This window comes from Pelodiscus sinensis, chromosome Z (genome assembly GCF_052426305.1).
Source record: "Pelodiscus sinensis isolate ZL-2025 chromosome Z, ASM5242630v1, whole genome shotgun sequence".
NCBI classification, from domain to species: Eukaryota; Metazoa; Chordata; order Testudines; family Trionychidae; genus Pelodiscus; species Pelodiscus sinensis.
Genome location: NC_143085.1, coordinates 34,287,157 through 34,303,785, shown reverse-complemented (window position 1 = coordinate 34,303,785; position 16,629 = coordinate 34,287,157). Strand labels below are relative to the sequence as shown.

Here is a 16,629-nt window from a genome sequence, read left to right as displayed (position 1 = left end):
AATTGACAAGCAATTTTTTCCGTCCTCTCCCTTCTTACTCTGAAGGTCCCCTTTTTTCCTCCACTCAAGTGCATCTCATTTGAAAAGGTGCATGGTGCCCACAAAAGCTCATGATACCAGCTACATTTAAGATGCCACAGGTGTCTGCTGTGATTGCAGGTGTTCTGGCTAGAGCTGCATGGTCAAGGTGCAGAACAGTGGTGTGTGGTGACCAGGTAAGTCAGTCCAGGGTTGTATATCCCCACCACACACACACTTAAGCCTTTGTTAGAACTCTGCTCCCCTCCTACAGCAGTTCCAGGATAGAGCTCTGAAACAGTGTTTGATTCCTGTTACAGGATAGTGGGCAAGGAAGGGGACCTCAGAGCAAGAGAGATTTGCTGGAAGAAATTAAAGACAAAACTTTCCCCAGCTGGCCTGGTCTGGAGCTGCAGATGGATGGGACTGGGGCTTTGCCTGTGACAAATCTCTGCAGTAAAGAACAAGATCCTTGCCCTGCCTGCTTCTCTGTTTCTCCCCCCGCCTCTCCCACAGATGTGGGAGTGAAAACTCCGGGCTTCCCAAGCTTGGTGGGAGCTGCCAGCGGGCGGGGGAGACACTGAGGGTCTCCCTGCCCCCTCTTCTCTCCCTCCCCATCCCCACATGAAACCAGCCTTAATGAAAACAAGCTGCTCTGCAGCAATCCTAGCCAGTGAGCTCAAGGCTGCGGAGGAGGAGGAGGACTCCAGGCTGGGCTCAGAGATACAGTCCCAAGGAGCCAGAGGAAACTAGGCAAGGAGCTAGGAGTGCGGGACAAGCAAACTTTGCATTCAGTCTCTCCAGCCCTGTAGACAGGCCTCTCTGGCAGGAGGGTGTTGGGAGACGTTAAGCTGGTGAGTACATGCAACTTCCCCATCTTTCAGCTTCTTCCCTGTGCTTTACAATATTTAATCTGCAAGAAAATTGCATTGGAGGAACCCCCCTTTCTTTTTCCCCGCAACCTTTTCTTCTACTTTTTCAAACTCCTCACTGCAGCTTGCACTGCAGCCCAGTGCTTGTGTGGCTTTATTGTTTGTGTCTTTGCTATATAGGTATTTTCCCTCCCAGTGTGTTGCTGTTAAGGTTGCATGCTCTTTTGTGATCTGAGTTGAGAGTACTCAGCTGGACGGGCGGGCTGGTGGAGTTCAGTTTTGGAATAAAAATTTCATCTTGGAGTTGCTTTTACGGAGAGATAAAGGGAGCCAGGGAGTTAGCCCTGAATGCTTGCAAGAAGTTCTGAAGTGCCTCTGAAGCAAGCTGAGTGAGCTTGCCTGGGCAAAGCAGGGTGCATGTGTGTGCGAGAGAGAGAGAGAGGGCGAGAGGCCAGAAATACATTCGTGTGAGGGAGCAAACATCAGTGGGCTCTGGGGGGGAGGGGAGGAGAAGGGTTTGCCAAAAAGAGAAAAATTGCATTTGATTGGCTTCCTTTGCTTTACAAGTACACCCACTGCTGTGGCTTTAAGCAGGCATTTTGGGGGAGAAAAGTGCTGAGGATTCAGAGGAAAATTTTGGAGGGATACATCATGGTTCTGGGAAGCATTTGGAAGTGAATATGACAGGAAGTGGGGAGGGGTTGGAGATGTACAGAGTGTGATTGAACTGGCATTGGGGGCCCAACATGCTGGGGATTTACACAAGAGGGTGGGGGAGGGAATGTACTCTGGCTTTGGATGTGCAAAATGTTGGCATTCCATGTCTCCACACTTCCTTGTGGTCAGCAGCACGTGGGCGAAACAGCTTGTGCTAGGGGACGACGGATGGGGAGAACTGACCTGCCTCACAGGGAGTAATTTGGATGCAGGCAGGTTTTGGAGTGTCAGGAGAATGGAGGGAACATTTGAAGCTTTTTGCTCAAGCTGCCCATGGCTAACTGTTCAACAGAGTCTGATGCCTTTTAAAAGGCGGCAAGGGAAGGGGGAATGGGGCTTTCTCTTTTCATTAAGCTTCAGTGGCTGCAACTTGTTGCTCAAAGCTACTAGACAGGGTCTTGATTTTATTGAAACCAGGAGGTCCAGAAAAGTAACCGTCTCTTGTGCAGCCATCTCGCTGGGCTACCGAACCCACGGAACAGTGCAGACTTCAGCTGAGCAAAATCTGGGCCTCACCAGCCTGCTTACAGCCTCAGCCACATCCAGGCATCCATGCTGCTGCCGGGTTAACTTGCTGCAGCCTCCTGGTGAAGTCCAGTGGGAGTTTGGCCTGACTCCTGGTGCGGGATTTTGGCTTGTGAGTTGTGGAGCAGAGTATCGCTGTGGTAGTGGGGCAAGCCATAAAGTCTAGCTCCAGCTCTGAAGCTCCTTCACATGTGTGTTCTCATTTTGATCTGGGGCCCCAGCTCATTCACAGAATCGCAGGAGTTCCTTAATTCCGTTTTGCTCAGGGGCTGGGTAATGCTGAGTGTTCATAGTCACTGAGGAGTTAGCCCCCTTGTTTCTCCGAGTGGGTCAAGCCTGTGATTTTTGTTGCTGTGGAGTTGCAGATCACAGCCCAGCTCCTGGAGAAGGTGGGACTGGGGAAAAGGCAACCGCTACAAAACAAGTGTTCCTAAAATGAACACCTTTGACAAAAGAATGAAAGGAATAGCAGGTAAAGACTCTAGGACCCCGGAGAGCAGCTGCTGGCTCCTCTGGTTGCCATACTCTCTGGCCTTCAAACCAAAACCCTGGCTCCTCTGGGACTGCGAGAAATGGGGATTTGGGGCTAACGTGCGGTCTGAGCTGATTTGAAGGATGCCCCTGGGTGACCACCACAGCACATGTCTGGCAAGCTGCAAAGCCTCTTTGCACAGAATGGGAGCCAGCAGTGTGGGGGAGAGGAGAGATGCTAGCAGAGGTGACGGTAAGCAGGTGTACCCTGGAGCACAGCTCTGGCAAAAGCTGGCTGAGCTGTGGCAAAAGCCAGCAGGGGGCTATTTAAAGAGCTGGCAGGCAGCCGCTTGTTAATAGGACAGAACCTGTAAGAAATATAAGGTTACTTTCACTGCTGGACGCTGGTCATTGGCTCTGTGTTGAAACGGGAACCAGATTTCAGGGAGCCAGGGAGTTAGAATGGGAACTAGAGCTTAGATGGGACGTTTTCGGAAGTTTTTTTTTCCTTTTAATTTGTTCAAAAATAGGCTTTTTTAACATCCGGGTTTTTGTTTTTTTAAAGAAGAATGGAGGGGGACATTGAGCCTGGGGATGAGCACGCTGGGACCTGAGTGCAGCTGGGCCCCAGGAGTTCCCTGGTAACTGATTTCTGGGACAAGAAAAGCAAGGAAGTCAGCTGTTGCTCCTCCCTGAAGCATGGATGTGTTCCAGGGTAACTGTGTGACTGTTCTTCATAGCCCGTACTGTGCAGAGATGCACAAATATGACAGCAAAGCAAGGGTCTCAGTTCTTTTATTTCTCTGACCCCTCCCCCCCCAACCAGATCTTTAGCCTCCTAGCACCCTGGTGGGAGAGGACACTAGCTCTGTTTACAGAGTGGGAAACTGAGGCAGGAGAGCAATGAATTGATTTGCCTAAAGTGGCAGAAAGTAGAGCTGAGAAATTAAATGAATCCTTGTGCCTTGGACCAGCCCTCTAACCACTGGGCTGTTCTTTCCCAGAGCATGTTTACTGAGCTGGCTAGAGAGGTGAGCTCAACATATCGCTTCCTTCTACAGCGCTCAGTGGTAAGAGTAGAGCAAGGACCAGAGGCTGGGCAGGCTGAAGGCTGACTCAACCCTGAGGATACTGGGTTACACCCAGGAGAGCCACGCAGATCAGGAGTGTATGGCAGTGAGAACATAGCAAGGTCCCGGTGTGGCTTGGAGCATGTTGAGTCTGTCTAGATTAGCCTGGTCTCAAGTTAAATCCATCCCAGCAAAAAGAAGGGGGAAGATAAAACAAAGGAGCTGAAACAATGGAGGGGAATCCCTTCCCTGAGCTAATCAGTCAGCTGGTTTTGTGTAGCTATTCCTAGGGCTGAGGTAATTGTGTGCCCTGGTCCTTGAGTCAGCTCATGTTAAAATTTAGCTATTCCAGATCTCCAAGTTCCCTTCAAAAGACTGGGACTCTTCAGCTTCAAAAAGAGGAGAGTAAGGGGAGATATGATAGAGGTCTATAAAATCATGACTGGTGTGGAGAAAATGAGTAAGGAAACATTATTTACTCATTCCCATAGCAAAAGAACTAGGGGTCACCAAATGAAATGAATAGGTAGCAAGCTTAGAACAGGCAGTGTGAAGTCAACCTGTGGAACTCCTTATCAGAGGAGGCTGTGAAAACCAGGACATACTCCGGGTCCCCTTCCCAGTACTCTGTGCCAGCCTGCCCCTGTAGCATCACTTCTACACACAATGCAGACACATTGCAACCCATTTGAATAGAGCAGATCGGGGAGGAGGTACCTGAAACCTTCCCTCCTCCTCTGGTTTGCCACCAATAGAGCTGAAAGTTTCTTCTCTCTTTTTGAGGCCTGGAGTTTCGGCAAAGGAGGGAGCCATCTGTGATCTTTCCAGCAGTGACTTATCAGAAACTGACCAGACTCAGATGTGCAGCCCACATCTTCCAGCACCAATGTTACCCTCCACTTAAAATTATTGCTTTGCGGTTTCCTCCCCGTTCTTGTGCTTTCCAGACTTGTAGAGCGCCACACTCCAAACCCTGAATTGCTGTGGATTGGGCTCCTGCTCTCAATCTGCAATCAAGTGATGCTACTGGGGCAGTAATCCAGAGAGGCGTAATCTTACCCTGAGAAGCCCCTGCTCTCCATTCCTCAGTCTGCTTCTTCCTGCCACAGCACTGAAATCTGTTCCTCCTACCAAGCTGTGTAAAATGTTATAAATTATAGAACATGTGAAAGGAGCTACTGGCTCTCCCGTTAGCTCCTAGTGGCCCCAGGTCAGGAAAACATCCCTATTCAATATAGCACAATTTAATTCAATGGGATTTAAGTGCAGGCTAAAGTTAAGCACCTGGTTAAATGTTTTCCTGAATAGGTCTGGACTTCAGCAGATGTTTAAGTGCTGTCCTGACTTGTCACCTTGCAAACTTGAATGAGCAGAAATTTGCCCTGCTGCTTACTTGAGCGGACCCTACGCTCTGCATGTTCTTCGAGTGGAGCCATTCTGGGGCTATTCACAGCAATAATATTCATGGGGAGTTCAGAATCGATTTCTAACCGTGCAGGAGGCTGACAGGCCTCATGCCATCGTGCTAGCTACACACGTGGCTCTAACAATCGGTAAACAAAGGAAGGAATGGATCAATGGAGCTGCACGTTTGCCCGTCTGTAGTTAAGGCTGTGTCAAAGTTTCCACTGTCAACCTCAGTTGTCAGGAATTTGTTAATCAGCCAAACTAATTTCGCTTGCACCAGAATCTTGGCATTCAGCACTCCTACCCCAGCAGGGCATTTATAAATAACACTTAAACTTAGGGGAAAAATCACTTCATCTGCTTTTCATCTGGTTTTCTGAGTATGCCAGTGTAAACCACACGGAATGTTGCGCTTCATGCTACTTCTTTGCAAACCCAAAAATGAAATCAAAGTTCGGTTTTTTTTTCTTTAAGAAATGAAACATAGCAAATAACACAGTGCCAATAATCAATCTGCTTGCGTTATTTTGGAGACCAAGGCCATTATGCTTTTTAAAAGGGCTGCTCAGTAGCTACTGTGCCTGTTCTGAGTATGATGATGCCTCCTTCCTGTTGGGTTCTTGCTAGACAATTTATATTTTACATGCAATTCTCTCTTCAACATTAATTAAAAAAACACACTCTATTTTTTCACTCCATTTGGGTTTATTGAATAACATTTCACTAGTCTTTAGTGGCTAGCTCAGATGGGTTTCTGTGGAGATGGATAGGATCTTATAGGGTTAGTATCCTCTAACCAATATGATAGGTGAACTAACTGCAAAATTCTTGTAGTGATTTGAATATATTCATAAATTCCTATGTGAAAGTCCCTCCCTGTTGAGCATCTCACCAAACAAAGTGCTAGTCAGTCCCAGTGGCAGAATCTGAAACTGTCTGTGAAATACATCAAAATATCCCCTTTGCAGCTCTTAAATGAACCATTGGCTCTCTGGTAGGCCAAAGCAAGCAGTTCTTCTGCAGTGCCTTGCAAATATTCACAACGTATAGCTTACGCTATGTTGGATACCCTCGTAAATCACATGGTAGTGTTTGTGTTTCCTGAGTGAAAGATTTGAGCCAGCCAGGGCTGCATGAACACTGGAGCTTATAATCAAATACATTATTAGTCATTGACGTTTGCTGTGGCCCCAGATATTGGATGATTGATGTGACCAGCCAATTCTGTGCAAGCATCACATTGTGAATCTTGGATGTGGTTACTGAAACGTGGCCGTTGAGAGAGTCCTGCAGCAAGGTGTGCGTGCTTGTGTGAAGTGGGGGAGGAGACGGGAGTTCATATGGGGTTGCAGATCTGGAAATAAAAAGGGTGTTTTTTACTGAGCTGGGTCACCATAGGGTGCCATGCTGCTCCCACAGTAAGATACACTCCCCCACTTTTTCAGGACCACTTTGTGACTTCTAGGGTGGGTAATAAATGCTGTTCCTCAGTGCCACCAGCTGCTGTTAGGACCAAGCATATGTTCTGCTCAATTTTATGGGCAACTAGTCAAGCACTTTAGCCTAGTGCCTGGAGGTTCTTGATAATAGATCCCTTATCAAGGCCTTCAAGACACTATATCTGTAGGGCCATGGCCTGCTGCTGCCGAGGTTTTAATTAAAGGGACTGTGGGCTAAAATCATGGCCAGATGGGTGTGCATTGAGGCCCCTCCCATCCAGGCATACTTCCACATAGTGCAAGCTCCTAACATGGCCAGCGCCTGGCCACTGACAGCTCTCCCAGGGCCCATTTCTTTCAGGGGGTCTCCAGAGTCCCTCAGGCTGCTAACTCACCAGCTATTTAAACAGTCTGGCTTCTGCTTGGTAAAGACGTTTGCAGCATATGGCTAGGAAGAACTGTAACTGACAGGGGATTGCAGCATATGCTTCTTCCGCATAAAATAAGCGCGTGGGAATTATTTATCAGTTTCTCGGGGTGTGCTGGTGTGTTATCTTTTGCAAACACACTTTCTATTATAAGATATGCCCAGGCTGCCTGGCGCTTCAAGTAATTTATTACCAGGCCTGGTTTCCACCAGAAATATCTTTATAGCTGCTAGAACACACAAAGCTTTCCAGCGTCTTGTGACAGCTGCACAGTCTCCCCCTCCCATCCAGACAGCCATTCCCCTCCTGAAAGGTGAGCTTGAGAAACAGAAGCAAAAACATGTCCCCTCCAGAACAGGGACTTTGTCAAGGAAACAAGATCCAATGTGTTTGGAGGTCTTGCGTCAAACTGCTACTAACCTGTGCAGCCTCTTTACTAGCTGGCTTCCTCCTAGCAGGGGTCCACAGGGCTAAAAAAAAAGTGGCAGGCCACTCAGGGAGGAGTTAATGATGCTCCATCGTGAGACTCCTTGGGTTTGGTTGGTGATGCTGCATCTCCGGACGGGGACATGTTTCCTCTGGCTGAATGTTGTTGGTAGCCAGTGGGTTGGCTAGGAAAGTACCAGGTAAATGGGCTGAGGGGTTGAAGCCCAGCTCTGCTTTCTTGGAGGTGAAAATTGGAGCTGATTTGTAAAAGTGGGTTTTGCCCATGAAAGCTCATGATCCTCTATATATTTGTTAGTCTCTAAGGTGCCGCAGGACTGGTCATTCTCTTTAAAGTTACAGGCTCACGTGGTGCTCCCTCAGAGACACCTCTGAGCTGCACTTCTGATAACAGGCCCCAGGTGTTCTCTGTATGGAGGGGGAGAAAAAAAGAAGCAAAACGGAGTGTGGGGATTTGGAGCTTGTTGGGTAGGAGGTGTGTGGGATTCTCTGCATGAACATCCACCTGCCTCTGAGTGGAAATTCACATTTGCAAGGGCAGGGTAGGTCCTCGCAGTCCTCACCCTACCGAAGAGACTGGGCATGGGATCTGAATTCCATTCTAGTGAGGGACAGGTGTCCCCCTTGCCACTGCTCTGCAGTGGCATCTATCATATGCAGTATTGGCCCTTCATCATTGGCAATTTCCTAAGGGCAGGACATGCAACATGAAGAATACACAAACCCTCTGGCATAGGGGTGCAGAGTTCATAGGGGCACTGCTGGAATATCAGCAGTAGCCATGGGCTCTCTTCCAGATCATGACAATTACATGCAGGCTCAGCAGGTGTTGAGTACCGTGGGCCTTTTGTGAGGCCACCCAAGAGAGAGTTAAATGTCTCCCTGCTGACTTGCAGCATGCCCATAGCCAGCAGCACGTGTTTCCATTGATGGTGCACATCTGTAGAAATCACAGTGCACAAAACAATATTTATTCCACACATGACTGAAATTAGAGGGAACACTGTCCTCAGGGCTGATCAAAGTCCAGCTAAGAGAGAGTGCTCCAGAAAGTACAGTTTCTTCCTTTGCATCCCACATCCTCACCATTTCCTGCTGATGTTTAAAACAATAACGTCCTGAGATCTCCTTCCCTCCCCATACCCACACTAACTCCAGCACCTCTATAATAAATAGCAGAGAAAAGGCAACATTTTAAAGTGGGTTGTTGAGGGAGCATAAATTCCTGTTTCTCTCCAAAAGCTGAAGGCCAGTCCATCTGAAATTTCACTCTGGATTTGTTTTATATCCTTTGAGTTTTCTGGGTGGGGTTTTGTTTGTTTTTTTGTAATAATACATGTGTAATAGAAAGTCTCTGAAATTGGGCGGTGGCTGTAATTTCTCTTTGGACTGGAAGCCCTCCCAGTTTTAAGGGTGACCGCTTTCTTTTAAAGAACCATGTCCCAAAATAAAACCCCACCATATTCTAGCTGCATAAGATGGACCCACTGTGCCCATTCCTCAAACTACCCACCCCCTCCTGCCATTAAAGCATTAAGATCTATCTAGGAAATTAATGCACCAAAATGGTGGTTGAGAAGCAGTGAGGGTTGCTACACAAGTCAAACTTCAAAATCAGGGACATGACAAGTGAAGCTGCCTGCTGAATCACATCCTTCATTCTCTGACCCAGAAGCAGGCACCTTGCCATAGTCACAATTCCCATGCACCCCAGACCAGGCCCTGGGATGTTGCCCAGGATGGATATTAACCTGTCCCCCATTTTTGTTCTGTTTGTGGCAGGTTCCTATGTGAGAAATGGCTTCTCCAACTACAGTCTGTGGGCTCCTTTTCCTGCTGGTACCTCTGTGCACCACACGCTCAGCGCACCTCCAGGCTGTCCTGGAGGACAACAGTGGGAGTGGAGACAATCCAGGTGCTGCCTCCATCTTCCCTTCCATCAGTGTGAATTTGGGGGTGAGTCCTACATCCGAGACTGTTGCTGTCAACGGCACCTCAACATCAATCAGCATCTTGGACAGGGTTGTGAATATCTTCAAAGAGTACATGCTGCTAATCATTGTGGTAGGGTCCCTAGTTTTTCTGCTGTTCTTCATTCTATGTGCAGCCGTCATTGTCAGGCAGACACACAAGGCCTCAGCCTATTACCCATCATCTTTTCCTAAGAAGAAGTACGTGGACCAGAATGACAGGTCAGGGGGTGCCAAAGCTTTCAACGAAGTTCCTGAAAAGGCTCCTGAGACCCACCCAGAGGAACCCGTGGATTCATCCAAACAGCTACAAGCAGACATTTTAGCTGCTGCTCAGAACTTGAAATCCCCAGCTAAGATCTCTATGGCAAATGGGGATGGGAGCAAAGTCGAGGAAAAAGCCCCCAAAGAACAGGAGGAAGGGGATGAAGAGGAGCAAGGCAAACACACAGCTGAGTGCATTCCTAAAGAACAGGAGAAAGCTGACCCAGCAAAAGAGATGCCGGCTCCAAGTTGCGCTGTGGAAATGGAGGTCAAAGGAGAAGAACTTGCCTCCACTGAGGAAGTTCAGCTTGTGCAGCAAGTGAATGCATCATCGCCAGAGGAGCCCAAAGAATGCCCTGGGGCTGACGATCCTGCTGTGCAAGCCACTGAAGGGGAGAAACAAGATGTGTCTGTTGCAGTGGGTCCTGATACCAGTGCTGCAGGTGTCTAACATAGGAACTCGGGCGCTGGAAAAACAAACCTGCATTCCTGAACAATCACCATTCATCAGCTGACTGCGTCATTGATTTGGAAACTGATTCAACATGCAATGGGCTATTTTTATATTCAGTGGGCACAATAGATACCTCTGTCATTGTACCAGGCATGGTGCCCAACTCTAATATCAAAACTTATTCAATTTAGTACACTATTTTGCATTAGCAGACCATTCAGTTACTGTGTAATTGCTTAGTGGCTCTCACTTACAGTCAATCCATATATAGTGGTTAGGGATGGATACGGTCAGAGTCCATGACCTAACTTTCAGGATCTGGAATGAAATTTTGGGGCATAAGCCTGTCTTGAATTGTGGCCTTTAATTATATAGAGTAGGACCAGTCATTTATATGGCACCACTTCTGCGGGTTCATACCTAGGTATCTAGGGGAAATCAATGAACGTTTTGCCTGAATTAAAAACTGTGTGAGCATCTAAGGATTTGAACTCTACTTGGTGGGAAATCTAGGGCCTTTATTCATTATTAGGGTCAACATATAGTGACAGAAGAATTTCCAGGCAAGTCTTTGTTCTCTGTAATATAAGCTGTTGCTGGGCTTTCTTGCAAATGTTATTTTTCTGATTCATTTTTATACTATTTGATGGAGGACTTTTGGTATAAAAGAAATTCTGTATGTGGAGTGAGCGACTCTAGATGGGCTTTTTGGACCTCACCCTCTCAAATGGTCTGAAGGGGGGGCAGGGAAGGGTGCTTTATATAATGGGCAGCTGGACCATGTAATTCCATCTAGTGCGAAGAATCTTGCTTTTAAATATAACCTCAGACTTTTTGTCTGGCATTGTATTACTGATATTTATGACCTTCTGTGATTTTTTTCCCCCAAATATCCTGATCTTCAAAGGACTATAAGAAAGAACATGTATCTCTTTGTAGCTTTCCACAACTGATAGAGTTTTACAGTTGTTTTCTTTGGCCTCCATACTTTGTTTCAGTGTATAATAATAATTATTGATTTAAAAAGAGTAAGCTTCTTTATATCCACTGATTAACTGTTCCTTACAGAGGTTACTATGACCCACAAACATATATTTTACTCAGGGTTTCCATTAAAAAATTACAACCATAACAACTTGACTAAAGATACTAGGGAATGGACAGGGAGGAGAAAGAGAAATCTAATAAGTTACCTGTTAAATTTTATGCCAACATTCCACTGATTTCTTAAAGAAAATTCCTGTTTGCAATTATTTCAGGATGTTTTTCTTACCTCCCTTTTCCACCCAAATTATTAATAAAAATTGTTTCTATGCAGATGTGTTTTGTGTTTCCATGGCCATGAAAATGAGGAGGATGGCTTTTTAATTGTGGTGTTGTAAACTTGTTTTATGGAGCTGCCTTGAAGCCCCTGTCAAGCTGACTGGACTGGTTCACAACCATGAGTGCTGAGCTCGGTAGACTGTCCAAAACAGGGCAGACACCCCAAACTGGTGTATGTCCTGTACAGGATTTCGTCATTTAACACTATAGATATGTTTCAGAAGATGATCGTGTTATGCGGGGTCAATTTTCCCATTGAAAATAATGGAATAGGTGGGGGTTGTGTTTTAAGCAGTGGTGTCTGTTGGGACTGGGATATAAGGTTGGGGGAGAAAGAGGACTGGGTTAGAGCAGGGAGGGGAGGTGTTTCCCTTTGGGGAAGGAGAGGGAAGAAGAGGGGAGGGAGATTGGGTTGGGAGTATGCCCCTGTGACGGGTCTGCTGGGACCCGAACTGAGTCTGGCAAAGGGGAGTCAGCAGGGAACGGCACGGTGAGCAGCGAACCCTCCGCTGCTTTGCAGGGAGGCGGGGGAAGCCCCGCGCAGCTACCGGCAATTGGCCGGCTGGGGAAATCATGTTATTCTGGGGATGGTCGTGTAATTCAAAAAACATTCCCTTAAAAAAAAATTGTGCTATTGCAAAAACATGTTAAGCGGGCACATGTTAAATGAGGAATTACTGTAATTAGACTTCATCAAGTCAGTTCCAAATAGGGTTCCAGGAGTTCCCATGGAGTCATAGACTGGAGAATCTGGCTATCTGGCCAGCCGGGCACGCTAGACTTAGTGACAAATGCACACTTACACCAAAAATCACAATGTATTCAGATTGCTTCCAGTCCCAGGAAATCATTCACTTACCCAGGTCAACTGGTACCCTAGATCTTACACCAAAGATAGGACTGGCTACAGGTGTTATCTAAACATTTACTAACTAGGAAAAAAGCAAGAGGGTGTGTGTGTGTTGTTTTTTTTTAAAAAAAACACAGGTTAAAGCAAGCAATCACACACCAATGAATAACTAAAGATGACAGACATGATAATCTGTCAATTCAAAACGTCTTTCAGGTCGGACCCTCAGGTAACCCTAGGGAGCACTGTTTTAGTTTACTATCTGTGGCCCCATGACTTCAGACAGCATAGATATGAACAGTCTTCATTTTAACTTTTTATGTCCCTCTTCCAGCATTCAAAGGGATAGGACAAGGCCCTCTGTGTGTACTAATCCCCCCTGGGTGGATGAGGCAATAAACAAAGCTTTTGTTTTATAATGGCTCATTTAATTTTTGGTAGTCCTCTTGAATGGAAGAAAAGGGAAAATTCCCATGCCTGGGTTCACAATTGTAGAACAAACAATTTCAGTTATAAATCAAAACCAGCATTTATTTTATAGCATGGAACAAAGATATTACAAGTGATATTAAGACACACAGCAATTTACCAGCCTTTCAAAGAAATGAAACACTCATAAGTGTTCTGATAAGACTCTTACCTATTTCGAACAAAACTAATGTACAGGAGTGGGTGGGTGGGTTGGTTTCCAGCTATGAGTCTGCCAGTTCTTAACTAATGCCTGCAGTTTTGTTTACTAGTGTTTCAGCTCCCAACTGTGAGCAAGGCTCAAGATTTAGTGCATATGTTGCATAAAAACCACATCAGGCAACCTGCCTACTAACTGCCACTCCACCCCTTCCTTGTGATTTGTTATCTGTCCACGTCTCCTAGACGGGCTCAATAGAAACAAACAATTTTAATGGCGACTTTCTGAGGTTTAAGCAGAAGTCTCAATGCCATGTCTGGAAAAAGCTGCCGTCAATGTATTTCTCCCCTGGGATTAAAACAGGAAATAGCTGACATAGCTCTGGCCCTAGGAAAGAGCAGAGTGGGAACAGCTGATTTCCTGTGCATTTACCCTGACCTGCTTGGTTCTCTGCTGGCGCGCCATTAGTCACTGCAGTAAGGTAGGCCTCTTCCCAGGAAGAGAGGTTTTCAGATGGATTTCTGTTTCGGCTCTTTTTCTACTCTCCAGATTTTGGGCAATGTTCGGCTCTGTTTCCTTGGTGTGACTCCTCCCTCCCCCCACCCCCACATCAGCTCACTGGCTTCCCTAGTAGGGGGGATTCACAGCAGTATACCTGAGAGCAGAGAGTAGCCCTCTGCATTGCACTGTGTTCCTCAGAGACCTCAGTGGTCCGGTTGCCCTCTCTGCTCACACCCACAGCTTCCTCCATCTACAGTTCTGCCACAACCATACCGGGAAGGATGAACCAGTGCCCTGAACCTGCAGTGAGCTCCACATGGGGGAGCCTTGCGGGACTAGACAGTAAGGGTTCAGGCCTAGATCTTCAGAGCTTTTTAGGCTCCTTGGTTAGGGGATTTGGGCTTTCGCCTCCATCCCAGGGGCAAGCATTCTACCGGCAGAGAGCAAAACCCTGCAAAGCCCTTTTGCGGCTTACGGGGGGTATCAGGAGCGGGGCTTTCTTTGTCGATGTGCCTCTCTGCAGTGAGGCTAAAGGTGTCTGGCGCTGGATTCAAAATACACAGTTTGGAGTGGGTTGGCGTATCCTGCCAACTAGAGCACAGTGTAAATCACAGAGGGAAGATGCACCACTAGCAGGAGTAGGATGAAATGAACCAACCCTGGCATGAAAAGATCAGGATAAACTCCACAGAGATCAGGCCTTCTGAACTGTGGGTCCTCTCTCAAGTGCCAACGATAAGGAGCACCAATGCTTAGAGTAAGAAACATCCTGAGTCTCACCCTCTCTCCAGGATGTGGGCTAGAAGGGATGGAATAAGCCTTTTCTACCTCTAATTGATATGGTCTTCAGAAGAGGGCAATAATGAATGCAAATAAAACATCAATGGAGCTGGTCGAGGCCTTTGGACTGTGAAATGAGGGCTAACAGGAGCTGAAACAAGAACAGAAACCACACCTGAGCCCCGCAGAGGGAGCCCAGCAAAGTTTGGCTCCTGTTCCATCCAAATCACATGTGAGCATGCATGTGTGTGTATGTGTAGGTTGATGGCAACTGCACTCTTTGTCACATGGGAAAGCACAAAAGTAGTAGGGGGATAAAAGTAAAATTTTACGAAGAAGGGGATGTTTTGGAAATATCCTTTTATCTCTGCAAAAAAATAGCTTCTTTAAGATGGACTTCACTGGTTTGGCTAAACTAAACCTGCCTAGAGTCTTAACCAAGTTGTTGCACAACTCAGAAAGCTCACCTCTTTGGCCCATTGTTAGGAGAGTGTGGGATGGGGGCCGTGTGTAGCAGCAGGATGAATATGAGTATGTATTTGGGGTGTTCATGCTGCCTTGTGGGTTGTATATATATCCTCATATGTGAGGGTGTGCATGCATGGGTGCACATGTGTGGCTAAGTAAGTTTGTGAGGACATTCATGTATGTTTTCAATTTCTCCTCCTTGCTGGCTTGAAATAGCAACTCAGAATCTCCGTTCAAGGTGAGATGACATGACTTTTTGATGCGTGGTATAAAAACTTTCCCTTCCTGGGTGGTACAAACCTTTCCCACTCTCCCTCTAACACCGGGAACCTATTTGAAGCAAATTGTGGTTGCTTTACTAAACAGCTGCAATACAATTAAATTGCTAATAGTCAGAATGCTCTTCATATGCCACCTTTGTGTCCTGCCAAAGAAAACAGAACAAGGCCACTTCCCCAAACGTGTTCTCCTGACCTACTTTTCTCATCTCTTTACATTCGCTTGGTTTTATTCCAAGGCTTTTGCTTAAACACCGAGTTCTCTCCCGCCTTTTGACTCTCACTTCTGCAATGGGTCTTGCGCCTCTCAATGCACTGCTGGTGTTCATATAGGGTAGCGCCTCCTATGCTATGGGGAGCTCTCAGACTTATCCCTCCGGGAGCCCAAAGCCTGGTGTTTAGTGACATAATTATCCTACTCCCACCAGGGCCATTAGAAGGGCAGCGCAAGAGAGGCGCATGCCCTGTGTGCATCAAAATCAGAGGCGCGAAGATGCAATGAGTAAAAATAATAAGTTGCAAAAGTAAAGAATGTGGTGCATGCTAACCTAAGAAGAGAGGGCACATAATAAACATATTGCCCCAGACACAAAAATACCTAGCTACAGTGCTGCCTCCCACAATTCTTTGTATGAATTTGCACTCATAGCCTATAACCCTTTGCACATTTTTATTTTTGAACGTGTAATGGCTGCTGGATTTGGGGAGAGGCCAGCAGGATACTGGGAGTTAGGCCTGAGGGAGTATTAGGTGTGTGGGGGGGGGGAGGGCGGTAGGAGGGAAAGGGAGGTCTTGAGTGTTAGTCACTGGCTGATTTTTGTTTTTGTCTGGAGGAGGGGAGATTTGGGCTGTGACCCCCACCCCCCTGGACACATGGTGACCCTCTGTGGGTTCACACTCCCAAAGTTAAGATCCGGGGGTGAGATTTTCTACTATGTCTTTAAGATCAGAGAGGGAAAAGATGGCTTGAAGCAATTTGAATCCTTCATCGTCTAAAACCACACCCCAGGACCAAAGGCTACCAGGCAATACTTGAGAGAGAGGGAAGGAAAAGGTTGGAACTTGTGTCCAGCGCAAACCTCCAGCACATGGTGGTTGATCCTGTAGAAATGATCAAAGGCTGATGACACAGCAAGGGGGACCGGATAAATTGCAAAGAAACCCAGCAGTCCTTTGCACATAAAATGCCTTGATTGCTTTTTTTTTTTTAATTAACAGTTACCACGAGGCAATCTGGCAGTACGGAATGCTAGTTCAGTTCTGTGTATCAGCTCATGGCTTTGATGACACAGAGCGGAAGTGGTAGATGAAATCTTTGCTAATGGATACAGCCTATAAACAAAGTCTGGGAAAAGGCAACACAGCTGCACTCAGCTTTTTGGTAAGATTTATGTGTACTGGGATACAGATTAACGATCTTTGCTTGATATTTATGCGCATTTCCCCTGCCTTGTAAGTGGAGGGCTTTGTAAAAGCATTGAGACATGGCCTAATTTCTCTATAATATCTTGTAGTGCCCTTGCATCTTGCATCTCCTTATAATGCATGCAGCACTGGCCTTCAGTGAGGGCCTTCTCCTGCTCCCACAGAAGGAAATGGAAAAATTCTAAGCCACAAGCTTGGGCGGTGGGTGTGAGGGCATAGTGGGTGTAGTAGCAGGTCAGCTGGCTTGTACCATAACCGCATACATACCCAAAGCATGGGTGACTCTTCTGACCTGAG

At 46.7% G+C, this 16,629-nt stretch overlaps 1 protein-coding gene across 1 annotated transcript; it reads left to right on the top strand.

Annotated features, from left to right (window-relative positions):
- Window positions 1-538: 538 nt before the first annotated feature.
- Window positions 539-11,396, top strand: TMEM119 (transmembrane protein 119). Its single transcript, XM_075898775.2, has 2 exons — window positions 539-872; window positions 9,174-11,396. The coding sequence occupies exon 2, from the start codon at window positions 9,189-9,191 to the stop codon at window positions 10,074-10,076; it is 888 nt and encodes a 295-aa protein (XP_075754890.1). The 5' UTR covers window positions 539-872; window positions 9,174-9,188; the 3' UTR covers window positions 10,077-11,396.
- Window positions 11,397-16,629: the final 5,233 nt, after the last annotated feature.